The sequence below is a fragment of the Peromyscus maniculatus genome, chromosome 11 (genome assembly GCF_049852395.1).
Source record: "Peromyscus maniculatus bairdii isolate BWxNUB_F1_BW_parent chromosome 11, HU_Pman_BW_mat_3.1, whole genome shotgun sequence".
NCBI lineage: Eukaryota > Metazoa > Chordata > Mammalia > Rodentia > Cricetidae > Peromyscus > Peromyscus maniculatus.
Window position 1 is genome coordinate 42,152,286 of NC_134862.1, and position 25,535 is coordinate 42,177,820.

The window sequence follows — 25,535 nt, forward strand, 5'->3', positions numbered from 1 at the left end:
TCATGTTTGGAGCCGTACCACTTCTTTGGAGAATATGTCCAAGCTGGGTGACGCGTCACACAGGGAGAGTCCACCATGCCAGAACCCCAAATGCAAATCAGGGGTCCTGGCGCAGAAAGCTGTGCCTGACGCTCCAAGACCACCTCGCTTTCAGTTGGATTAGTACAGTTTAGGGAGGCCGCAGGTGGGCACGCAAGGAGCAGGTTGTCCCACACAGTCGGAGTATGAGCAATGGTTGGTTTAATTCTCTGAAGCCAAGTGATTTCTTTATGTATTGTTGAAGATCTTTAGAGATGGCAGACACGTGTCCGAGTAAGTTGGGGTGCAGGACTGTGCAGTAGCGGAGCTTGGATGGGAAGGGTGGCCTTGGAGGGTGGTAGAGGTGAAGGGTATAATGAAGGTCTTATTAGCGGTGGGTAAGAAGCCACAGGACAACTTGTCACAGCAGGGTCACCAGCGAAGTAGTGAGGAAGTTCAGATTTACGGAGCCTGATAAGTACTTCGGTAAGAAAACTCTCCAGGCCAGCAGGTTAAGGGTTAAAAGTTAACTGTTGGGGAGGAGCTAGAACAGGGGCACCTGGCCTTCCTTTCTTTAGTTCACTGCCAAGTTCATTTCCCAAGAAGGGACCGACCCTTCTGTCTGTCCCCAGCTGTCCATCAGCCAACTCTTGATGACCTCAGAAGTCACAGACCCAGTGGTAACCCATGGCTGTATCCTCCTGGCAGCCAGCCAGCGGCAATGTAGCTACCCTCCTGAGGGAAAATCCTACCATTTCTCCCCCAACCTCAGCCCAGCCCTCTGAGGACACGTGACTCGGCAGAAACCGCTCCCTGGCTGAAAGCACCAGAGGCCAGGGCCTTCAGAATCTGTGTCCGGCAGCAGAGTTGGCTGCGGCAATGGGGAGGCAGCGTAACAGGGTGGCTTTGCCGGTTAGTGTGGCTTTCTGGAACCGGGTCGGGGAAGCAAACAGCTCGGCAGGGCCCTCTGAGGGAAAGGGTGTAGCTGTGAGGTGCTTCAGTGATGCATCCGAAGATACACATGTCCGTTCATACATGCATACCAAACACATGTGCTCAAACCCAGCACCCTCCTATGGAGTTCTAGCTGAGCTGGACCTTTAATATACCATGTGTGTTCATATAGTCGTGAGCTGTGTGATGCTCTGCCAGCAAGGGACCGTGTATGATAGGACAGTGGTCCCATAAGATTCTTCCACCTAGTGATGGTGTTGTAGCCATCATGATGTCGTATTATACTATTTGTATGATGGTGCTGTGCAAACAGGTCTATGGGGCTGCCAATCACAAAAATCATAGCAATACAACTGGACCGCTTGGTAATGACCATCACTGGGTTTACACATTTATAATCCTATCCTATGCTTCATATTTACTCAATACTCGCATTCTGCCTTGTAGTGCTGGGGACTGAACCCAGGCAGGTTCATGAGTGTTAGGCGAGCATTCTACCACTGAGCTACACCCCTAGGTCCTACTTTATACTTCTGATCCTATTTAGAAAGTGCAGCTTACTGTGACACAGTTTTCAGTGTTACACTGGTAACAGCCTCGCGCATCTGGAGCTTGCTGTGTGCACTGATGGCAATAAGTGGCCATGCTGGGGAACTGGCTTGTATCAGCTAGGTTTGTCTCAGTATGCACCATGATGCTGGCACAGTGACAAAATTGCCGAATGATGCATTTCCTAGAACGTGTCCCTGTTGCTAAGTGAAGCATGAACATAGGTATAATATACATGAATATATGTATGCATGTATACGTCCCCCACTGGGTAATTTTGAATTCCAGAAATCATCTTGAATCAACTTTAGATCCCAAGTATTCCTAGGGTCCCTTCCGGATCCCCTACACACCGCGGCGGCGGCTGCCCCTTGCCCTGGTTAGCGAGCGAGCAGGTGGTTAGGTGGGGCTGGGGGCTGGCAGGTGGTTAGGTGGGGCTGGGGGCTGGGCCTCCTCACTCGATACTCTCTGAGCTGGCCTTGGACCGTGTCAGAGTAGACTCGGTTCCACTGAAGGCTGATGGCTGTGCTGTTCATGACTCGGATTTTAACTTCCGTGGGTGCAGCTCTGGGATCTGCAACATGTAGGGACAGAGAGCTGGTTATACAGGCAAGGTTGGCGCTTGGATTCTAGGGTCCCCTTGGATGTATTCTGACAGCCTGTACCTCCACTCTACTGCGTACTGGGTACTCCAGACCACAGTGAAGTCTCAGGACTCAAGGGTGACAATCCACGTGACCGGAGCAATTATTTGTGTCACTCGAGTGCTGGGATCATCGACCTTCCTATCCACTCTCTATCTGTCCGCACTGCTCTGTAGCCTAAGGGGCGGCTCTCTTACCAGCCAAGTACCTTTTCCTCAGGCTTCTTGAGGAGTTTGGCCAATAGGAGGTGCCAACATGAGGTGCCAGGGTAAGAGTAGAGGGAGAGCGGACATGGATTCCCCTGGCTTCCTCTGCTGGGCTGCAGGTCAACGGTGCCACACTCCTCTGCCCACAGCCACAGCTCCTAGGGTGATGATGCTCACAAGCGGTGGTGACACATGTGTCCCCGGCCCCTCTGAGGCTCATAGGTTCCAGCCACCCTCAGGAGGCTCAGAGACCTTAGTATTTTCCTCTGATACTCTTCAGACATTTTCAAGCATCAATTCTGAGTGTACCAAAAGAAACACTATCTGCAGACAAGAGATGCCCTAATGTCGTTCAGAAAAGCAACGTGGCTCTGTGACTCCCGCTCTGTAGCCAGAACAAAGCTGCCATAGTGACGCACAGGCCCCAGGGTGGACAGCTGTAGTGGAAACTCTAGGGTCATCCGGGAAGCCTGACATCACACTCACTGACTGGGGCCCCCACCAGACTCCTGTAGGGAAGGATCTTCCACCGTAGAGGTGGGACTGGGATAGGCCCCTTTGTTCATTTCCAGTGGGTCCAGTCCATGACTGCTTCTGGGACTTGGGCCTCACTACATCCCTCCTCAGCATCCTGGGGCCACGGACCTTCCTTGGAGCCCCGTCCTTCCTCCTGTGTCCACGGCTACTAAGATCTGACCTCACCCCTTCCTTCTGCTAACCCCATCAATCCCGCCATCTCTTCTTGGATCAGACACAGACCCAACTGTTGAGTCTGGTTGACCCTGGTTGACTCTGCTTTGCTCAGGAGCTGTGGGACTGATGTCCATGCACTGGGCACAGAGGCCATGCACACACTTTCACATATAGGTCTAGAATGTTGGTTTGCCCAGAGTCAACTTCCTAAGAAAAATCAAATTTCATGTTCAATTCCAAGGGCTGGGAGCATTTCTGGAATGCTAGAAGATGGTGGGTCAGGGACACTCTGGTTGGTGCTCTGTAGACTTCACTGTCTACGGCTCCCCTGTGGTAGGAGTCTAGCCTATGCTCAGCTTCCTTGGAGCATCTAAATAGCTCTTTCGAACAGCAGTCCAGATGTTTTTCTTGGTGCCTGCAAGGCTTGGCAGTAAAGCAACTTGTCTGGGGATCTGGGGACCTGGGTTCTATTTTCAAGTGTGACCATTTGCTGTTGTAGAATCCTGGAAAGGGCTGTCTCTAGACTCTCAGTTTTTTTTTTTTTTGGTTTTTCGAGACAGGGTTTCTCTGTGTAGCTTTGCGCCTTTTCCTGGAACTTACTTGGTAGTCCAGGCTGGCCTCGAACTCACAGAGATCCGCCTGCCTCTGCCTCCCGAGTGCTGGGATTAAAGGCGTGCGCCACCACCGCCCGGCCGGGACTAGACTCTCAGTTTTTACAGCTGTAAAGTTTCAGTACTGGGCTAAGTGGGGATGTGTTCAAAAGGCAATTCTCCTGATGCTACCAGGTGCTGCATGGCCTAGGCCACAGTAGGGCAGCCCTATCTCCTGGGAACTGGTTGCCCTTCCATGACATATCCCGAGTTCCTCAGCCCACGAGGGTGGCCATGTACAGTTGGCAGTGAGGGCCCTGTTGGGGAAGGGAAGGGGGCCAATACTCACAATCTTCTCCTGAGTACCCAATGATGGTCTCAGGCTCGGGACCCTTCCCAAAGTCATTTTCAGCCTGGACTCGGATCTCATAGGGTACGTAGACAGGGGTCTGCCCCACCACATAGCGAGAGCCCCGCACTGTGACATTGTTCCAAGTTTCCCGGGTCTCTCTCCGCCGCCACTTGACGATGTAGCGCAGGTTGGGGCCAAAGGCAGAGGTAGCATTCATGGGCTGTGCAGGGAGAGACAGACAGACAGGCAGACAGGGGGACAGGGTGTTGTAGGTAAAGCCACCCACAGCTTGCCCTGTCCATCTGTCCCAGACACTCCACCCAGGCTCTGCCTGCGATCAGCCAGCTCCTTTCCAGTACAGGGGATGGTACCCCACCTCTGTTGAGTCCCCCCAAGGCCTAAAATCCCAGAAACTCTGTAGGACCCAGATTTTCTAGGACAATAGGTTCACCAGAGACTTAATCACGTTGACTGCAAGCACCACCCACACCGCAGGTGCACAGGGAACAAACGCCTTACTTGGGGCGAACTTCTTCCTATGACAGAAGGAGCTGGAGACAAACACTGACAGTCGTGATCTCCAGAGTCAGAGAGAGGACTCCTATCTAACCAAACTACTCTCCTGCTGATGAGCTCAAAATTCCAGGACTGACTTCAGTTCCACCAAATCCACATGTCTGTCTTGTCCTTCTCCATACATCAGAGCTCACTAAAGATGGTCTCAGCTGTGGCCCACAGCCACAGCTCCTAGGATGATGATGCTCACAAGCGGTGGTGACACATGTGCCAGCCGGGCGGTGGTGGCACACACCTTTAATCCCAGCACTCGGGAGGCAGAGGCAGGTGGATCTTTGTGAGTTCGAGGCCAGCATGGTCTACAAAGTGAGATCCAGGAAAGGCGCAAAGCTACACAGAGAAACCCTGTCTCAAAAAAACCAAAAAAGAAAAAAAAAAAAAAAAGATGACTGCCACCCATTCATCCTAAGGACCTGGCTCAGGAACCCGGCCCCTAGATCTGGCCACACAGAGCCACAGACCAGCTGTCCAGAGCTCGAGTTCAGCCCAAAGCTGTTGGTCAAGGATGTTGGGGGGCCAGGCTTCAGAGTGATCGGGCTGACGGTGACTCTGAGGAGCACCAGGTCTCTGCTACTTGAGGCAGTGAGTGACGACATTTTCAGCTTTTAGGACCAGTTTAGAAAAAGTCAGTTTCTAAACATATATCCCAGTTTTAGTTTGGAAAGTGTAGTCAGGGAGCTAGGGTGAAGTTGAGAGCCCCAGCCCGAGGGAAGCCTCTCAGGTCATCTCAGGCCCAGGCTCTAGAAAGGACCTGGACTTCATGATGGCTCCAGAGCCTCCCACAACCCACTGCCCAGAGCCAGCATACATCAAGTTCAGTGTTGGTGTTTTGCAAGTTTCTCCTTCCTAAAGCCCGAGTCCCTCCTTCAACACCAGGCCATTTATTTTGGTGGCTTTCTTGATGAATTTGGCTAGACTGGCAGTCTGTGGAATTGGGTGACCTCTGCTCCCATCTCTGTTCTGAACTCCTGCTCCGAGGACCTTGTCCTGTTTGGTGTCTGAATGCTCAGCTCGGAGATCAGCTTGGTTCTCAGAGGACAGTGGTCCCAACCAGTTAGATGGTCTAAAACATACTACGGCCCCAGGGAGTAGGGAATGGGGGCTCCCGGGCGCCTGCGGGTAGGCGAGTGTGGGGTGGGGAGGTACTCCTACCGTCCATGTGATCTCCATATTGTTCTTTCTTGTTCCTTCTCCCTTTACATCGCCGGGATTGGACTCAGGGGCTGGAACCCAAACAGATGAAGCTTCAGTCACGCCTGACCAGGGTACCCCGTTTGCTTCCCACCTGACTGCCCCTTCTGTACTCTGGCTCTTCGCAGCTGCCAACTCTCTTTTTCCCCCATGCATGATACATCTTCCTAGCTAAGATTTAAAGTGGACCTAATTTCCTCTCAGTTTAATCCTTTACCAGACAGCACTCATCACAGAGCTTTCCACACTGCAGCTAATACATGTTCCCCTCACAGATCATCCACTAGCATGTTCAGCGGCACGCTGGCTTATCCTGGCATTTAATGTTTTGGGGCAAGCATTTCTACCTCCATGAGCTGGTGTGATCCCATAAACCCCAATCTTATCCTAGTGTGCTAGGAAGAGAAATCCGACATAACACCAGCTTATCTGTTTTTTTTTTTTTTTTAATGTAGGCCTCTGTCACAGCTCTGCCCCTTCAAGCAGATAATAAAGAATCATTAACAGTCATAAAAGTGGCAGTTAAGATTTATTATGCGCTCATTACGTGACAGGCACCACAGTAAGTGCCCGGCATGTATTTTCTTTTGTCTTCCATGTGCTTCTGTGTGTGCACATGTGTGGAGGTCAGAGGTCAATATTGGGTGCCATCCCCCACTCACTCTCCATCTTAGTTTTTGAGATAGGGTTTCTTACTGGACCTGGACCTCGGTGGATTCAGCTCCAGTGGCTAACCAGCGAGTCCCAGAGATCCTCCTGTCTCCGCTTCCTTAGCGCTGGGATTACACACGTGAGCCACCATGCCCAGATTTACATGGCCATTGGGGATTGAATTTAGGTCCTCATGGTTCACAGCAAGCATTTGACTAGCTAAACTATCTTCCTGGTCCCCAAGACACATTTTTTTCTAAAAATCTCTGTTTAACATTATCTATCTATCTATCTATCTATCTATCTATCTATCTATCTATCTATCTATCTATCTGTTTGTTTATGTATCATGTGTATGTGTGGGTTCACATGTGCATAGTACATGTGTGAAGGCCAGAGGACAACTTTTGGGGAGTCAGTCATCTCTTCCCATCATTTGGGTATCAGGGATCAAACTCAGGTCATCAGACTTGGCAGCTGGTGCCTTTCTTCCCTGAGCTATCTCTCCAGCTGTTTTAAGCAGGATCCCCGAGAGGTATGTTGTAGTAGGACAGGCCCATAGGGTCGAGGAAATTGGCTCAAACCAGTTGCCAAGGAATGCACAGAATGTACTTCCTTATGAGCCAACCTGGAGTGTGCCTGGGGGTCTAGCAACAGGCGCTGTCAGAGTTCCTGATCATGCCCAGCCAATGAGGGATGACCACACAACGTCACCTGATCTGGGACCCAGCCTGGGTGCTGAGAGGAGGGTATATAAGGCCTTCCCCGTTATTGAATAAATGAGTCTGCTGTTTGCCTTCAACTGACTCTGGGTGTCTGTGTTGTGTTGACGCCCATGCCTTCTCACCCGCTTCCCCAAGGGAGCTGTTAGGATCCAGCAAAGGCATGTGTTACTCTAAGATGAGGAAGCCAGGCCTTGGACAGCCAAGTAACTTGCCCCATGGCTGGGAGCTGGGAGAGAGTCAGTGCAAACTCATGTCACCCGGAGCTCAAGTACTCACGTGCTCCGCTGGTTCTGTAGCGCTCAGACGGAAGGCTGGGGTGGCTGCTCCCAACCTCGTTGACAGCAATGACTCGGAACTGGTAGTTGACATATGGGGAGAGATGGAGGACGGCTGAGTTGACGCTGCCTGGGAACTTGGAGTGGTCATGCCAGACCCCTGGCTGGAACTGGTCCTCTTCAAACTGGATGACGTAGTCTGAGTGGACAAGGAGGACAGAGCTGTTTTGGGAGTCACAAAGTCCTGCTTTAGAAGCACGTCTTTCTTGGCTTCCATTTATCTTTACCATCTCCCCAGGACAGACAGCGGCATGTGAAGACGATTTCCCAAGATCCAGGGAGGAATCAAGGCCTCCATGCGTGGGCCATGAGGCAGGGGAGGGAGCAGACACTGGGGGGACCTAGTCCAAGGCTGTTAGGTTACCAGCTCTTTCTGGCTTTGGAGCGCAGGGCCCTGGGCTGACCTGTGATGGGGCTGTTGTTATCATCCCCTGGGATCCAGGTCAGCCGCACACTCCTCTCAGCCAGGTCAGTGAGCTCCAGGTCCCTGGGTCGGTCTGGCCGTCCTGACAGCAGAGGAAAGAGCTGTCACTCTGAGCTCCTGATTGGCAGGCAGTCCCTCTCCCTGGGGTAGGTAGTACTAGTGCTGGACAGGGTCCCTGAGGGGCTCAGGTCTCTACTGCCAGCAGATCAAATCCCAGCCTACCCCGGAGGGCCAGGGCAGGAACCACCCCCTTCCCTCCAGGAAGAACCAAGAATATCAGAGACTGGAACAAGGAGGATCAGGCAGGGTAGAGGGAACAGGGGCCACTTCATCCTGTTTCTTCGGATCTTTTAGAACCCATACTTTGGGGAAGGCTGCTGCTTCCATAAGAGAGACTTCGGGGAGGTACAGGGTCACCTCATTTCTCATAATTACGCCTTGTTTCTCTGGACCGGAGCCCAGGAGAGCTCTGCAGTGCTGAGCAGGGCAGATAGACGAGGGAAGTGGAGAGGGTACAAAGGGAGACCAGGCCCAGCAGGACGAGACTTAGTTTGGGTTAAGTGAGGGAGAAAAACGGAGGGGGCCAGAGGCATCCACATAGGAAGAAGGGAGACAAATCCTTGGAGGGGGGGGAGCGGTTCTAATGAGTAGCAACATGTCCTGGCTTTGGGAGAGTCATCCAGCCATAGAATGTAGGTAGACCAATTTTCCCCATATTTTACCTCCCCGAACCAGCTATTATGTTTTGGCTGGTACTGGGAAGACGTAGACAGTGTGTCACTTAAGTTCACATTTCTGTGTGTGTGTGTGTGTGTGTGTGTGTGTGTGTGTGTGTGTGTGTGTGTGTGGTGTTGAGGGAGGGAGTACACACAGGTGCACAGCAGTAGATGTGTGGCCGTCTATAAATTGATGAGCCTGTAGGGGATACTCTGAGGACGCAGCCTTCCTGACTGGCCATTAGGCACTTCCGGGGTGTGGCCAGGGGCAGACAGCAGGGGCCTCAAGGAGGGCTGAGTGGCGTGGAAGGAAAGGAGATAATTGGTGGTCTGGCCTGCAGAAGGAGCCCAGGGCAGGGTTGTGATATGGTCCAGGGATGCATGAGGCTGCGGGTTCCTGAGGGCCAGGGGTCACGTGTGGGGCAGGTGGAGCGTTGTCCACCAGCCTGTAATGTGCAGTCTTCTCGTGATTCCTCTTCCAGATTCCACCCCTGGGCACCAGAGCCCCCATTAGTACCAATTACCTTTGGGTAGGGCAGCCAAACGGTTAGTTGGAGTGGCCTGGTCAGCTGCAACAGTAAGATGGGTTATCCAGGTTAGCAGGTTAGCAGGGTTAGAGAGTTCTAGGATGGGAACGGATAGATGAGGCTTTTGCAGCTGTCTGTGTGCTGTGGGGGCCCCAAGCAAGGCTGCACCCTCCCTTCCACAGACAGTCCCCGCTCCCAGATGACGCCTTGTGTCTCTTCCATGGCCTAGAGGGCGCTTTCTTCCTGTCCAGATATATCAACATATCTGGGCCCATCGTGGCCAGCAAGTGTGACCTCCCTGCAGGTGACAGCAGAGGACCTGCCTCCCTGGAAAGGGGTGGCCGCCTTCTCTTCTGTTCACGATGTTTGATGTTTGTGGTCCAGCCTGGGCACACAGCAGGAAGGGGCGGGGTCATTTCGTTCAGTGTGAAACGGCACAGTGTGACATGCCACCAAAACCCGGGGCAGCTGGGAGGAGAGAGCTGGAGAAGGGCGGGAAGTGCACACACACCACATACACACACATATATACACACACCACATATACACCACACACACACACCACATATACAGCACACACACCACATATACACCACATATACACCACACACACTCACCACATATACACCACACACACACACACACACCACACACACACCACATATACACCACACACACACACACATACACACACATATATACACACACCACATATACACCACACACACACACACACACCACATATATACCACACACACACACACCACACACACACACACACACACACACACCACATATACACCACACACACACACACACTACATATACACCACACACACACACACATACACACCACATATACACCACACACACCACATATACACCACACACCACATATACACCACACACACTCACCACATATACACCACACACACACACACACACACACATACACACCACATATACACCACACACACACACCACATATACACCACACACACACACACATACACACCACATATACACCACACACACCACATATACACCACACACACACACCACATATACACCACACACACACACATACACACCACATATACACCACACACACAAACACACACACCACATATACACCACACACACACCACATATACACCACACACACACACACCACATATACACCACACACACACACACACACACACTCACACACACACCACACACACACCACACACCACACACACATATACACATACACACACACACCACACACACACACACACACCACATATACACCACACACACACACACACACACACACACCACATATACACCCCCCACATATATACCACACACACACACACCACACACACATATATACACACACCACACCACACTACACTACACCCACACACCACATATACACCACACACACACACACACACCACATATACACCACACACACACATACCACATATACACCACACACACACACACACCACATACACCACACACACCATACATACACACCAAACACATACACACACCACATACAACACACACCACATACACCACACACACCATACATACACACCAAACACATACACACACCACATACAACACACACCACATACACAACACACACACACAACACACACTACACCACATATACACCACACACCAAACACACACACACACACACACACCCCAAGCACATACACAGACCACAAACACCACTCATCATATATACAACACACACACACACACACACACACACACACACACACACACACCCCTTGGTCTAGCATTGCTGTGCGGTGGCTTTAGTCAACTGGGGGGTGTGGAGGTAGCTGTAGGAGAGCAGAAGAGGAAGTCACCCCACTTTCTGCCATTCCACACCTTTCAGCTTTCGGGTCAAGGACCTCACTCAGGAGCCAACTCCAAATCGTCCTCCTCGGCTGGCTGGAGAGCGGCAGCCTCCTAATCCAGAGACCTGAAGAGGTCCTTGCACCTGACTGCTGCTCACTAGGCATCCCCCGGGGACCGCCCAGCGCTCACAGCTACTCCGGCTGCTGGGAAGCAGGGAGAAGGGCTGTCCGTGCGGATGTGGGTGGTGGCCATTACCTAGAACAGTGAGGTAAGCCTTGGCCAGGTCTTGGTCCAGCTCGGTGCTGGCCACGCACGTGTAACTGCCTTGGTCCCGCTCTGCCACGCCGAAGATGGTCAGGGAGTCCTCCTCCTTCTTCATCCTGCAAGGCGCCAGGCTGAGGTTGGCAGGAGGCTGGCAGGAGGGCGGCTCCCACACTGCGCATAGCTGGTACTTTCTTCCCACAAGGGGACGGTGAAAAGGAAGATAAAGGAGGTGGCAGGGCCAGGTGGGAGCCATGGCTCCCTTGAGGGAAGAGAGAGTGGATGGGATGCTCCTCAGCATCCACACTGTCCCCATCGGTGAGCCTTTCTTGTGCTGCACACATTTCCCAGGTTAAGGTACCATCACCCTGACACACCCAAGACAGGCTGGTGTGGCTTCTCTTCCCCTACATGTGTTCTGTCCTATGTCCCAGTCCTGGTGCTCTGTCCCTGGGCTGCTCTGACCTGTTTCCACCAGAGGGAGGGGCATCCCAGAGCAATACAAGATCGCAGTCGAACTTTCGGTGCCAGTGGGTGCTGGACGCCCGTGCACGCACACAGGCGGGGTGCAGAGTGGGGGGGCACGAAGCTGGGTGAGAGTGGGAATGGATGGTGCCTTACTGCCGAGAAGGGGTACAGCAAGGAGAGCCCCAGGAAGGGAGGTAGGGATCAGCGGTTCTCCATGCGGACTGCACCTTAAAAAAACACCCAGGGGACCTTTCAATACGATCAGCACCCGAGTCCTACCCATACACAAAGTCCAAACTGGTGTGGGAGGTGCAGATGGGGTACCGTCAAAGCACCCAGAAGAGCTAGGAGCTGAGACCCATCAGGCATTGCACTGGATGTGGTAGCTAGGGCCAGACCTGCCCTCTACTGGCGAGAAGGGGCACCACACGCAGAGCTGAAGGGACCGGAGCATGGAATGCAGGAGAGAGACAGACATAGGGCAGGGAGAAAAGAAAATGAGATATAAAGGAAGGGAGGAAGAAAAGGAAGAGAAGGGGTGAGGAGACGAGAAGGTGGGAGAGAAGAGGTGAAGGAGAGCGCAAAAGGTAGATAAGAGAGAGGAAGCGTGGTTCCTGGGACTGCCCCCGAGGAAAGGGTCGCCAAGGCGGTCACCCCTTCTGGTGACAGAGCAAGCAAGAGCGGACGCCCTCCTAAACGTGTGCCAGGAGTCGGGACGGAGAGCAGAAACCTGTTTCCAATGTAGAGTGGCTCATCGTCCTTCAGCCAGGAGACCGTGAGCTTCAGGGAGGGGTCATGCTTCACGCGACACTCCAGCTGCACCGTGGTGCCCCTCTTGACCACCTGGTCCTCAGGCATCCTGAAGATCCTGGTGGGGTCTGGGAAGACAATTGGGATGCTGGCACGGACCCCTCCTCTGCCCACCGGCCCCGAGGTGGCCATGCAGTGCGACATGCCTGACCCTGAGGTGTCAAACACAGTGTGTGTGTGTGTGTGTGGTGGGGGGGGCAGGGGAGGTAATCAAAATCCCCAAATAGCCCTCTGGCTCAGAAATCCGTGGTGAGGGGAAGAGGTGAGCTTCCAGAGGAGGCTGAGAAGCGGCTTGGGTGTTCCCACACTTCAGTCAGCTGGAGTCACTGACAGGACATGTGTGGCGCCCACCAGACCTGAGGCAGGGGCATTTCCTACTGTACCTACACCTGTGGATACCTGTGAGCACAGCTTCCCTGTCCCACCTGAACTCTCACCCGTGGACGCCCTTGCTTACCTTTGACCTCTAGGCGGACTTGGTTTTCAGCTTTGCCCAGGATGTTGGTGGCCACACAGGTGTAGATGCCTTGGTCCTCTTTGCGGATCATCTTGATTTCCAGACTGCCGTTCTCGTAGACGTGGTAGTTACCACCGTCCAGGTTGCTTCCTTGCCCATTCTTAAACCTCACAACAGAGCAGCGAACACAGCATACTGAGAAAGGACTGGCCCCAGGGAGCTAGGAAGCAGCAGAGTCCACGGTGGGGGGGCGGGCTGGGAGGCTTGAGGCGGACACATGGAGTCCTGAGTGCTTGCAGGCTCCGCCTGTAGCCACTAGCTGGCTCTGGAGAGACTCAGCTCCTCTCTGAACAATATGGGGCGGGGGGGGGGGGGGGGTCCACCCAGATGGTCTAAAGATCCCTACAGGGCAGACGGGAGCAAAGAGACAGATGACTCCCGCTGGGCAGATCTGGTCTCCCGGGACTTACCATCGGAGTGTTGGGATGGGAGACCCGAAGAATGGACAGTCCAGCCATGTCCGATTGTAAAGGATCACCCTGATGAGCTGGTTCCGGGGAGACAGCATCCGAGGGGGCACGTCTGAAACCGCAGAGGGCCAATTCGCCAAGATGGGTGGGGAGCACAACCCTTCCCCTCCGTCCCCGGTGTCACCACAATATGCTTCCCCCCTTACAGCGGCTTTCCAGACGCCTAGATACCCGGATCCACCCTGCCTAGATACCCGGATCCACCCCTTTCTTTTACAAGGCTCGTCTAAGGGAAACTGCCCAACCTACAGCCCCTGGGGTTCAGGTGTCCCAGGATCATTACAAATGCTGCCCGACACATTTGTAGACCACAATCATGTTACAAAGGATAGGACACCCTTGTGAGGAGGGAGTTTATCCATCTGCCTGTCCTCCATCTGCCTCACATCCAAACTAGCTTTTGGTTGTTGTTGTTGTTTTGTTTTCTGAGACAGGGTTTCTCTGTGTAGCTTTGGAGCCTTTCCTGGCTGATCCTCCACAGCTCTGAGACATCTTGTATCTACCGGTTCCCACTGCCCTCTCCTTGCTCAAGAAGCACAGCAACCGCGCTCGGAAGCACTTCCTGCCCAACTTCTCTGACGGAATGAGCCCTGTGATCATCTGGATTGGTGGAGTGCAAATGCTCCATTCTCCCCACAAACCCCACCTTCATGCTCCACAGGTCTCCACGCCTGCCCGGCATGCCTAGGCTCCAGAGAGGAAAATGTACCTCACGGCATCACTATACCCCAAGAAGACCCCCACTGCCAGTGGGCAGAGACCGCATGCGAGTATGCTCACCCAACACACTGACGAAGGCATTGGCCAGCAGGTAGCCGTGTTCGTTGGATGTGTTGCACTGGTACACTGCCCTGCTGCTGATCTGAGTGTCCCGGAAGATGATGGTGTCTCCAGCCACCTCACGGTTGGGGTTGGGTGGTGCCGCTACAGGTGAAAAAAAAGAAGTTTCCCATAAGAAATGGAGCCAGGCAGAGCGAGAGGCGTGCAGGGCTCTGGACAGGGTCCCACATATGCTGAGGGTTCTGTGGAAGAGGCGGCTGGGTGGACCCAGGCAGACCCGGCTTCCAGATTCAGCACTGCCGAACCATGTGACCTGGGCCCTCTGGGAGTTCGTTTCTCCATCCATCATCTGGATGGAATCTGAATCTTTGCTTGATTCAAGCAACAGCTGGGCAGCTGCGGTCGAAGATATGAGCTATGGAAAACTAGCTTTGGAAATAGGAATCTAACTACCCCTCCAGTCACCATTGTTCACACCGTTTGCTTCAGATCCTGGTCTGTGGGACAACCCATCACCTCATGGAGTCTTGTGGCAGTATCCTGAGGCTTTTCATACAGGTATATAGTGAGTAGTGGAAGGCCCAGAAATCCTGCTGTTGTTTTCACTCGATTTATTTAATTAGTTTTTTGAGACAAGGTCTTGTTATGTAGTTCTTGCTGACCTTGAACTTACCATGCAGCCCAGACTACCCTTAAACTCATGGCAATCCTCCTGCCCTAGCCTCCCAATACTTGGGATTACAGACATGAGTAAGTCACTGTGCCAGACATTCATTCATTATGATTTTAATCCAATGTACATGGACAAGAATACAGCAACATCCGAAGAGCCCAAACCCGCCATCTTCCCATCCTCTGGGCAGAAACTCTCTCACCAAAAAGCTGCCCACCAGCCAGAGCTTCATGCAAACTGAGTCTTCGTGCTTGTTTAAAAAAAAAAAAAAAAGGTCTTCCTAAGAAAAGTAGCTGCCGGGCGGTGGTGGCGCACACCTTTAATCCCAGCACTTGGGAGGCAGAGGCAGGTGGATCTTTGTGAGTTCAAGGCCAGCCTGGTCTACAGCATGAGATCCAGTGCAAAGCTACACAGAGAAACTCTGTCTCGGAAAAAAAAAAAAGAAAGAGAGAAAGAAAGAAAAAAGAAAAAGAAAAGAAAAGTAGCCTACACAGAGGGGCCCTTCTTGCCTATAGTTCTCCTGGTGTTGCCAGCTCTCAGGAGCTGTGGTTCTGCCCATGTGTCACTCTGGGACTTGGGACACATCAAGAAACACATCCCTTCTGGGGGAGCATCATTCCTATCCTCCCCATGAGAAGGAAGAATGAGGGGAAGGAAAAGGAGGGGCCATAAAACAAAAACTTCCTCAAAGTGTAAACAACAGTCACTATGTACATGTATGTACTTGTATGGTTTGTAACCACTGGAAATATCTGGACTTGGGAGCAAATGCTTTGGCTCGCTGAGGCTGTGAATTCACTGGGATTTCTTAGACCTTAAAAAAAAAAAAAAAAAGGACTCAGGCCCTACGGCGCCACTCAACAGATAGAGAATCAGGGGACTCAGCAGAAGGCAAAATAAGGCACGGTCCATGTCCTAGTTATCTACCCTGGGATCTACTCAGCAAAAAGGCACCTGGGAGGTGGCACCACCAATCTGAACACCCCCTAACCTGAACAGTTTCATAAACCCAATTTCCCCGCCAGTCACCTCTCCTTGGCACCTCTTGCAGAGGCTGACAGATGACCTCAGGGCCGAGGATCAGCGTCTACAGCACAGTGCTACAAGGTGGTGCCACCACTGCCTGCTTCCTCCAAAGCCTACGAGGTCAGAAGACTGCGGCCAGAGGGCTGTGGCTACGTCTCTGCTCCTGGCAGGGTAATGAGTCTCTGCGGATAGCTGCAGATTCCGTCTTAGCAGGTGCAAGCCCTCTGCAGCCCAATGCAGTCCGCAGCTCCCCGCCTCTGGTGGCCTCCTGCGATCCAGAGCCCAGTCTCCTCACCCACCGTGTTTGAAGGGGCACAGACATGGCACCTAGCAAGCTGCCTCCCTGTCTCCGCTTCTCCACCTGCTCCTTTTCCTTTCCTGTTTTAAAATGATTTTTCTACTTAGCAAAGGAAATCATGGGACGATATTCTCATGTATACACACCAATAAACTTTGATCAGACTCTCCCCCAGCTGTCCTCCCAGCCTCTTGTGCTCCTGCTCCTCTTGGTTTCCTCCCCACAGCCTCCGTTCTGCTTTCACATCACATATACTTGTGTTTAGTTACTCAGCTATGTGCGATCTTTGTCTTCCCCCCTCCTCCTATTTCCCTCTCGTACCTCCCCTCCCTTCCTTTTAAATCACTTTCACAGACTTCTACTTTTGTGTCCTTGATATGTGTGTGTGTGTGTGTGTGTGTGTGTGTGTGTATGCGTATTCATATGCAAGCCCAGATTCCACACACGAGAAAACACGGCACCGCGATCTCAGCATGGCTTATTTCACTTAACATGATGCGAACGGCTGTTCTTCTCTGTGTCAGAACAAAACACCCTTGTGTCTAGGCACCGTGTTAGTCTCTATCTGTTCATCTGTGGAGGGGCAAGGAGGCCACTTCTGTCTTTTGGCTGTTGTGAACAGTGCAGCAAAGGCATGAATCTGCAAGCATCTCTGTGGTGTGCTGACTTAGATTCCTCTGAGTATACGTGTGATCAGGAATGGTATAGCTTGTTTTGTTGATAATTGATAATTTTTTTCATCTATGTTTATTAGGGAAATCGGTCTCCCTCTGTATATTTTTTCTTGTTGAGGAAAAGTCTCATTCAATAGCCCAGGATAGCCTAGAATTCACCAAGTAGTCCAGGCTAGCCTTAAAACACAGCCAATCCTCCTGTCTCAGGTTCTTGAGTAATCGATCATGCCCAGCTTTATAGTTCGTGTGTATGTGTGAGTGTGTGAGTGTGTGAGTGTGTGAGTGTGTGTGTGTGTGTGTGTGTGTGTGTGTGTGTGTGCGTCCCCTTCAAGTTTGATATCAGAGTAATGCTGGCTTCATAGAGCGAGTCTGGTAGTGTTCCTTCCTTTTTCACTCCATGAACAGTTTGAGGAGCACTGGTATTAGTCCTTCCCTAAAGGTCTGGTAGATTCAGCCGTAAATCTTGCCTGGTCCAGAGTTTCAAACTTGTTGCTTCTTTGGGATCTGTTTAAGTTGCTTATACATTCTTGCTTTAATTTAGGTAGGTCATATGCATCTAGGCCCATTTCTTCTAGATTTTTCAAATCATATATGTTTTTCTAAACCATTTCCTAAGTATCCTCTAGATCTCATTGAAACCTGTGGTAATGTCCCCCTTTTAGCTCTAATTTTATTAATTTTGGTATCCTCTCTTCCTTTTGGTTCATTTGGATAAAAATTTGTCTATCTCATTTATTTTTTCCAAAGAACCAACTCTTTGTTTCACTGAGTTTCTTCCCTGATTTTTATTACTTCCATCTACCACTTTGGGGTTTGGATTGTTCTGTTTCCCTTGAGACCTTGAAGTTCATCCTTGTGTGATTTAGGTGAGGTCTTTCGGTATAAGAAGTCATAGCTATGAATGTTCCTCTTAGATTGGCCTTTCTTATATCTCCAAGATTCTGAGAAGTTGTGCTTTTGTTTTTATTTGATTCTCAGAATTTAAAATTTTTTCCCCCCAGATTTCTTTAATGACCCACTGCTCATTCAAGAGTGCATTTGTGAGCCCCTGTGGGTTTTCTCCTTATTGATTTCTAGCCATATGTCACTGCACTCGGAAAAGATACAAGAAGCTGTTTCAATTATTTTATATTGTTATAACTTTCTTATGGCATCACATGTGATTTACTTTGGTGAAAATTTCATGGATTGCAGAGATGAATGTGTACTTTGCAGCTGTTGAGTGGAATGTTCTGTAAATGGCTGCCAAGTCCATTTGATCTTGGGTATGGATCAACTCTGAAGTTTCTTTACTGACTTTAAGTCTGGATGGCCTGCCTACCTATTGATGAGATGGGATATTATGGTCGCCCACCACTGTATCAGGAACCAGCTGCTGCTTTATGCTCAGAGTGCTTGTTCTATGAAATTGGAAGCCCCAGCGTTCAATACATATATATTTACAATCATTCTCTCTTCTTGATGGACTGTTCCCTTTACTAGTATGTAGCGGCATCCTTGATCTTTCCTGACCAATTTTGACGTTCAGTGTACTTTATCAGCTTTGGGAATAGCTACACCAGCTTGTTTTCAACTTCTGTTTGGCAAATTCCTGTCCTTCACTTTCACCCTAAGTGTGTCTTTGTCAGTGAGCTGTGGTTTTTTTTTAATTGATGAATTGAGTTGCATTTAGTATTATTAATGAGATGTTTGATAACTCCTGAAATTTGTTGGTTATTTTTCTGGCTAGGGAATTATTGTTTGCTTTTTTTTCATTCGTATTAAGAGTTTGCTAGTTTACTGTGTTGGACATGATGGATCTTTTCCGAGTTTTCCTTATTCATCTATTCTGTATGAGAAAGTTACATTCTTTTCTGAGCTCTCTTGATTGAGACTTCATTCTTCGTGTTGAGGATTTCTTTGAGCATTTCTGCAGAGTAGGGTGGCGGTCAAGAATTGCTTTAATTTGTGCTTGTCTTGAAATGTCCTTATTTTTTCATGAATTTGTTTTAATACCCTTCTTACATTTATTTAATGTGTGTGTGGGAGTATGCATGGGCCATGCATAGATCTGGAGGTCAGAGGAAAACTTGTAGGAATTGGTGCTATTCTTCTACCATGTGAAATCAAATTCAGGTTGTCAGACTGAACCATATTACCAGTTCCTCTCCATGAATTTGAAAAGATAATTTGATGTACACAGCAATTTCGGTTGACAGTTAATTTACTTTCAATGATGGAAGCAGACTAACCTATGCTTTCCTAGTCATTTTAAGGGTTTGTATTGAAGTCTGAACTTATTCTGATGCGTTTGTGAGTTGATATTTTTCTCTTACAGCTTTTTAATTTTATTGCTATAATCTCATTGACTGGAGTCTCCATACCTTTGGTTTTTATCTCAGCTCTTTCTACTGCATCTTGGACTCTCAGGTTTATCTCTTGACTGTATCTCAGGGTTTCAGGAAGTTGTTGCCATGCTATTCCTTTTTAATTTTAGGATGAAGATTTCCTTGACATTTCCTTCTGTTCCTGATAGTTTTCCTTCTTCTTGGTGTAGTCTGTTGACCGTTTCCACTGTGTTATTTTACTTGATTTGCTGAGTTTTTCATTTCAACATTTCTATTTCATTAAAAAAAACCTCTCGCTCTCCTCGATCTTCCTTTTTTTGCTGACTTTGCTGTGTTGTTCTGACTTCCTCCTCTATATTGCTGGCTTTCGTCTGTGATCCTGAGCTGCCTTCCTCACGCCATCCAGCTGCTTGTTTCAATCTTCTCTGAGGCCACTGATCACTTTACCTGTAAACATTTGAATTTTTTATCTGGCACTTCCTAATTTCATGGCCTTGAGTTCAGTAGCGAGGAATCATGATCCTTTGCGGGAGTCCTGTTAGCATATTCTGCTTTTCATGTTTCTTGTGGGTCTGAGCTGTGACTTACGTATCTGTCGGCTTTGATAGCTCCTCCGGTTTCATTTGCCCATCTTCTTATTGAGATTTTTTTTGTTTGTTTTAGTTTTTCAAGACAGGATTTTTCTTTGCAACCATGGCTGTCCTGGAACTCACTCTGTAGACCAGGCTGGCCTCAGACTCAGAGATCCACCTATCTCTGCCTCTCAAGTGCTGGGATCAAAGGTGTGCGCCACCACCACCCTGGTCTTATTGAGCTTTTAAGGGGTCAATTCCCAGTACCATTCAGTAAATGAATGAGGTAAAGAAAGGGAAAATACGAGAAAGCAAGGTTAGATCGAGGAAAATAAAAAGAAAAGGAGCGTAGTAGAATGCTGGGAAGGGGATGAGGAAAGAAAAAGAGACTAAATAAAGATCACTAATGAAAAAGTCTGAAAAGAAAATGAGACAGAGGATTGGGGATTTAGTTCAGTGGTAGAGCGCTTGCCTAGCAAGTGCAAGGCCCTGGGTTTGGTCCTCAGCTCTGGAAAAAAAAGAAAAGAAAATGAGACAGATGTAAGAAAGGGAATAAAACGTAACATAAAAGACTTTGTTTGGGGCTGAGGAGATTGCTTGACTAGTAAATTGCTTGCTTTGATCTCAGAGTACATGTAAAAAAGCCAGACACAGTGATGCATGTTCATAATCCCAGCACTGTGGAGGCGGAGACGGGTGCGTCTCTGAGGCTCCCTGGCTGGCCTGCCTACTCTGCTCGGCAAATTCTAGGCCAATGAAAGACCTTGTCTCAAAAAGCAAAATGATGGCTCCTGATGAAGAACACTCAAAGTTGTCCTCTGGCTTTTACCTTCACAGGTGTGAACCTGTGAACACACACACACACACACACACACACACACAGCCTTTATTTGAAAACTAAGTTAAAGTCTAGGAAAGGTATAACAAAAAAGGAACAGGGGAAACACAAGAGGCTAATAAAAAGAAAATACCAGCAACAAAAAAATGCATAAATGATAAATGCAAGTAAATGTAAGAAGAATAGGAATTAAAACATAGAAGCTTAAAAAATAAACCGAAGTAAAAAAATGGCTTAAAGTGAAGACAAAGGAAAGAGAGAGAGAGAAAGGAAGGAAGGAAGGTAGATAGGTAGGTAAAAAGAAAGAAAGAGAGAGAGAGAGAGAGAGAGAGAGAGAGAGAGAGAAAGAAAGAAAGAAAGAAAGAAAGAAAGAAAGAAAGAAAGAAAGAAAGAAAGAAAGAAAGAAAGAAAGAGAGAGAAATACAGAGGGCCAAAAAGAGTTAGAGTAATTTCTCCCTGGGCCTTTGAAAGCTGAAATCCGCCGGATAGATTGGGGCTGGGAACCTGGTCTTCCCTGTGATTTGTATTGATGCTGAGCTTGTTGTAGGAGAAGAATTACGTCTGCCGGCGTGGTCTTCACTTCAGTAGCTCCCTTCTCTGCAAACCAGGGACCTCTGGTGACCAGGGTTTGTGGTTTGTGGGCGGGTTCTTTCACTCCTCCCGACACCACAGTTATGTACCCTGGGATGGGAAATGTTCCGGCTGGATGTATCTCCGCAGCACACTGAGTGGGGGACCCAGACATGGCACTGAGCTCTCTTTCCACACCTCCCGGCCTCAGCCTCCCTGCTGTGGTCACGGCCGGGAAGGTCTAGTGGTTGGATGGACCAGATGGGCGGCTGCAGAGCTCGGTCCACCCACTGACCACAGGTTCGGGACGTTCAAACTTCAGTTATTCTCAGCTGATAAGGTCGACTGCCAGTCACTAAGGGCGAGACTACCGTGCCCTGTACACACTTCGAGACCTGGGCTGCGCTGCCTGCCGCCTGTGCTCTGCATCTGGTCAGCATCGGATGCTCCTGTGTCTCATTCACACCTCTTTCCCTCGACTTTTCTCCTTAGCTGCATCACATCGAGGCAGCTTCCTTCTGCCACCGCCGCCGCCCGAGTCTCCACACTACTGGTTGATATCCTTGACTACCGTTCCCCAACTCCTTGAAGAAGGAAATCACTAGGTATTTCAAAAGTAAAACAACTGGACAGAATATGATGTGAAAACCAGACCAAGGTCATCAGCTTAAAGGGGTCCTGGGGACCCCCTATTCAATCCATCTGGACAGGATCAAAATTTCCCCAAAACATTCAAGGGGAAGTTCTTCCCCATGTTCAGCTACAGTCTTTCACATTGTCACATAACCCTGCCAGTTAGTTATAGTTGAAGATTAGTTAGTTATAGTTGAAGATTAGTTAGTTATAGTTGAAGATTAGTTAGAATAGAAAGTGAATTAGGTACATTTTGGACTTACCAAAATAGGATAGATAATGGAATTATTTTCTCTGAATTTGTCAAATACAAATGGACTAGACATTTTTTAGGTATTTATTGCTTGTATATATGGTATATAGTTATTGTACTTTTGTATATAGTTTTTCTTATATTAGTTATAACCTTTTTTCTTTTTATTAAAATAGAAAAGGAGAAATATGGTGATATTTTATTTGTACTGAAATGTGATTTTATTTGTATGTTAATAAATAAAGTTGCCTAGGGGTCAGAGCTAATAGCAAGCCATAGCAGAAGTCTGGCAGTGGTAGCACACACCCTTAATCCTGATCACATGACAGGCAGAGCTAGGCGGATCTCTGTGTGTTCAAGGATACAGCCAGCATGGAGACACACACCTTTAATCTCAATACCAACCATAGAAGACCTGGAGGTCTGTATAGACAGGCAGTGATGAGGAGGTAACGTGGTTGGGTTTACAACCAATGAGAAGGCAGAACAGAAAGTCAATAAAAAGGACAAACACACAGGAAGTAGCTCTCTTGCAGAGAGGAAGGACAGCAGCGGCAGTGAGGGGTAAGAAAGGGTTTCCTAGCTCTTAACTACTGCTCTGACCTCTTGGGCTTTTAACTCTGAATTTGGCTCTGTGTTTCTTATTTAACAAGACAGTTACATCTACACCTGCCTTTTTTTTTTTTTTCCCCCCCGAGACAGGGTTTCTCTGTGTAGCTTTGCACCTTTCCTGGATCTCGCTCTGCAGACCAGGCTGACCTCAAACTCACAAAGATCTGCCTGCCTCTGCCTCCCAAGTGCTGGGATTAAAGGCATGCGCCACCACCACCCTTTTGTCCTTGTTAGAGAGGAAGACTCAGATCCATCATTGGTTAATGACAATAGATGGGCTTTTTATCTGCTAAGCCCTACTGACCACTCAGAGCCCAAACCTGAGATGCAGTGCAATGCCCAGACTCTAAATTGGGCTCTAGAGCTATTGGGCAGAAAGCAAAGATTAAGAAAACTACAAAGAAGCAGAAATCTCTAAACACAGGAACATAACCACAGGCTACTTATCTTCCTGTTCTCTCAGAAGAACAAGGAAGGCTTTCTCTACCTCTGAGATGCCTGCAGAGGAAGCTTCTGGAAGTAGCACCAATGAGCCATTCATTTTTTTCACTACAGGGACATCCAACCTACCAACAAAACCTCTGGAGGGTGGAGGGAACAAATGGAGTGGGACTCACATTGCAAAGGTTCCCCATTCACCATCCACTGGACAGTTGGCTTCGGGTTCCCATTGGCTCGGCATACCAGCCTCCCATCCTCACCAGGAGCCAGGATCAGGTTCTTGGGCTCATCCAGCCAGTATGGAGCAGCTGAAAGACAAGGCAGGCAGAGGTAGATGGCACAGGCTAGGCACGAGAAGCCAGGTGGGCTCCTGTGTGAGAGTAACCCCCAAGTCCCAGCCCCGATCTTTCACCCCCAGTCTGCAGGTAGCTGGTTAGCCGAGCCCATGGAACAGTCTGCTTGTTAGAATTCCCCAGCAGGCTTTTAAAACACAGGGATGCCAGGGTTCATCTAGATCTGCTGCATCTGAGCTGTCAAGGGACCGAGTGGCTGAAGCTCTGAGAGGTCATAGGTATTGACGGAGCCCTTGGTTGCACCCTTTAGAAGTCTGTTGTTATAAGAACAGAGGTCTAGGAAAGATCTGAACTTCTTTCTTTTAGGCACTGAACTTTAGTTAGAGCAGTTCTTAGCCGTTCACCCCTTCCATTATTTGGACAGTTTTGTGAACACATGGATTTTCCTGAGAAAAGAAATTTCTGGATTAAAGTCTCAAAAAAAAAATCTTGTTATTCACCAAACAGGATGAAAACCCACTTGTGTGTGTGTATAGTGCTGAAGGCAAGGTCATAAGATGAGCCAACCGTATGCCGGAAGTTCTTGTACTCAGCCCTCAGCCCTCAGCCCTCGACCTCCCAGTCTGCATGCAGACCTGGGCTGAGATGTGACTCACACAGCCCATCACATAGCCAGGACCCACAAGGACAGGCCTGAGCTCTCGTGTCGCAACCGCTCAGACGGTCTGTGTCTGCTTTGGGGGGCGGGGGGAGTGGCTTGAAAATGACTCCGTCCATGATGATTCCCATCCTTCAGAAGAAGCACAGTACCATGCATACAACACAGACAGCAGAGGCTAAGACAACACGTCACAGACGGGGATGCAGAATGAGAGAAGAGGCTCGGGGAGGGATGTCACTTGCAGAGAGAGCCTCAGCATACATGCCCGTGAGTGCATAGAGTCACACACCCGGGGGTGACACCGCCACGTTACTCTGGAAGTTCCCCACTCCCTCTGCCTCCTCGCCACAGAGGGAAGGCTGTCATATGTGCGTTCGGGGCTGGCAACATAATCATAATGAGAAATACACACAACGTACCCTTTACTCTCACCGAGATCGTGTGCCGGATGCTGCCCATCTTGTTGGAGGCCAGGCAGAAATACTCCCCCGAGTCCTCTTCAGAGACGTTGGTGATGCGCAGGGCCTTGTTAAAGTTCTCAAACTTGGTCTTGTCGGATGGGAGGTCCCCACCTTTCTTGTACCAGGCAATGTCTGGTGTTGGGCTGGTGAAGGGACCAAGCAGGACATAAAGGGCTCGTTACTGAATGTAGCCCTTGTCGTCTTAGAGAGCCTGACACTCAGATATCCTAAAAGTGGACTTGGGCCCAGGAGGGAGGTGCACACCCTCTAAAAGCTGGGCTTTCCTACACAGAGGAGGCTGCTTGGCCACAGGGACTCCACGGAAAGACAGAGCTAAGGTGCCACGGGATCAGCATGCCTAGCCTTTTCTCTTTTCCCAAAGCGGAGACAGCCACAGTGGGACGTGGATGACAGACACACAGCGTTCCGCTCACGGGGCTGCTTGCTTCCCTCTCCCTGCGCATTGGTGTGCCACCTCCAAATGTGTAGACTGATGCCCACCCATCCTCCAGGAGCAGGGCTAGAAGACGGTGCAGACTGTACGTACACCCCAGAGGCAATGCACTCCAGCAGCAGGTCCATGCCACGAAGTACCATCTGACTGCTTGAGGTGCCCTGGGGATACATGAAGCTAGGCGTCCTTTCGGCAACTCCTCGGGCTGAAACAAGACAGGACAAACTTCCCTGAGCCTCCTGCCCAGGTGTGCCCAAACTGTTGGGTTAGAGAGAAGTGTCATGCCCCACTCCTGGGTCCTTCCAGCCCACGCCGCCCCCAGGATCTGGGCATCTTTAAGAAATACATTTGGAAGCTTGGGGTCTCGGCCCCACCCAGCACATGTATGTAACCAGCTCCAGGTTCTGTTGAGAAGAGCCCGGA

General features: G+C 49.8%; 1 protein-coding gene across 20 annotated transcripts in view; it reads right to left on the minus strand.

Annotated features, from left to right (window-relative positions):
- The window catches only part of Nfasc (neurofascin), a 178,223-nt gene that overhangs the window by 33,541 nt on the left and 119,147 nt on the right, over positions 1 to 25,535 (minus strand). For 9 of the 20 annotated variants that reach the window (XR_001576149.3, XM_015986753.3, XM_006993239.4 and 6 more), the window contains 14 exons: positions 25,206 to 25,317; positions 24,617 to 24,801; positions 23,420 to 23,551; positions 14,327 to 14,470; positions 13,487 to 13,598; positions 13,017 to 13,183; positions 12,480 to 12,627; positions 11,276 to 11,400; positions 9,149 to 9,193; positions 7,889 to 7,990; positions 7,426 to 7,623; positions 5,735 to 5,805; positions 4,004 to 4,226; positions 1,980 to 2,095 (listed from right to left, as the gene is read on the minus strand). Coding sequence is in view for 18 of the 20 variants with exons in the window: in XM_015986753.3 (XP_015842239.1) it covers positions 1,980 to 2,095; positions 4,004 to 4,226; positions 5,735 to 5,805; positions 7,426 to 7,623; positions 7,889 to 7,990; positions 9,149 to 9,193; positions 11,276 to 11,400; positions 12,480 to 12,627; positions 13,017 to 13,183; positions 13,487 to 13,598; positions 14,327 to 14,470; positions 23,420 to 23,551; positions 24,617 to 24,801; positions 25,206 to 25,317 (1,880 nt within the window). In the remaining 2 variants the exon portion in view is untranslated. The remainder of the gene's footprint in view (positions 1 to 1,979; positions 2,096 to 4,003; positions 4,227 to 5,734; positions 5,806 to 7,425; positions 7,624 to 7,888; positions 7,991 to 9,148; positions 9,194 to 11,275; positions 11,401 to 12,479; positions 12,628 to 13,016; positions 13,184 to 13,486; positions 13,599 to 14,326; positions 14,471 to 23,419; positions 23,552 to 24,616; positions 24,802 to 25,205; positions 25,318 to 25,535) is intronic. The other 11 variants (XM_006993242.4, XM_006993240.4, XM_006993241.4 and 8 more) reach the window with 3 other exon arrangements.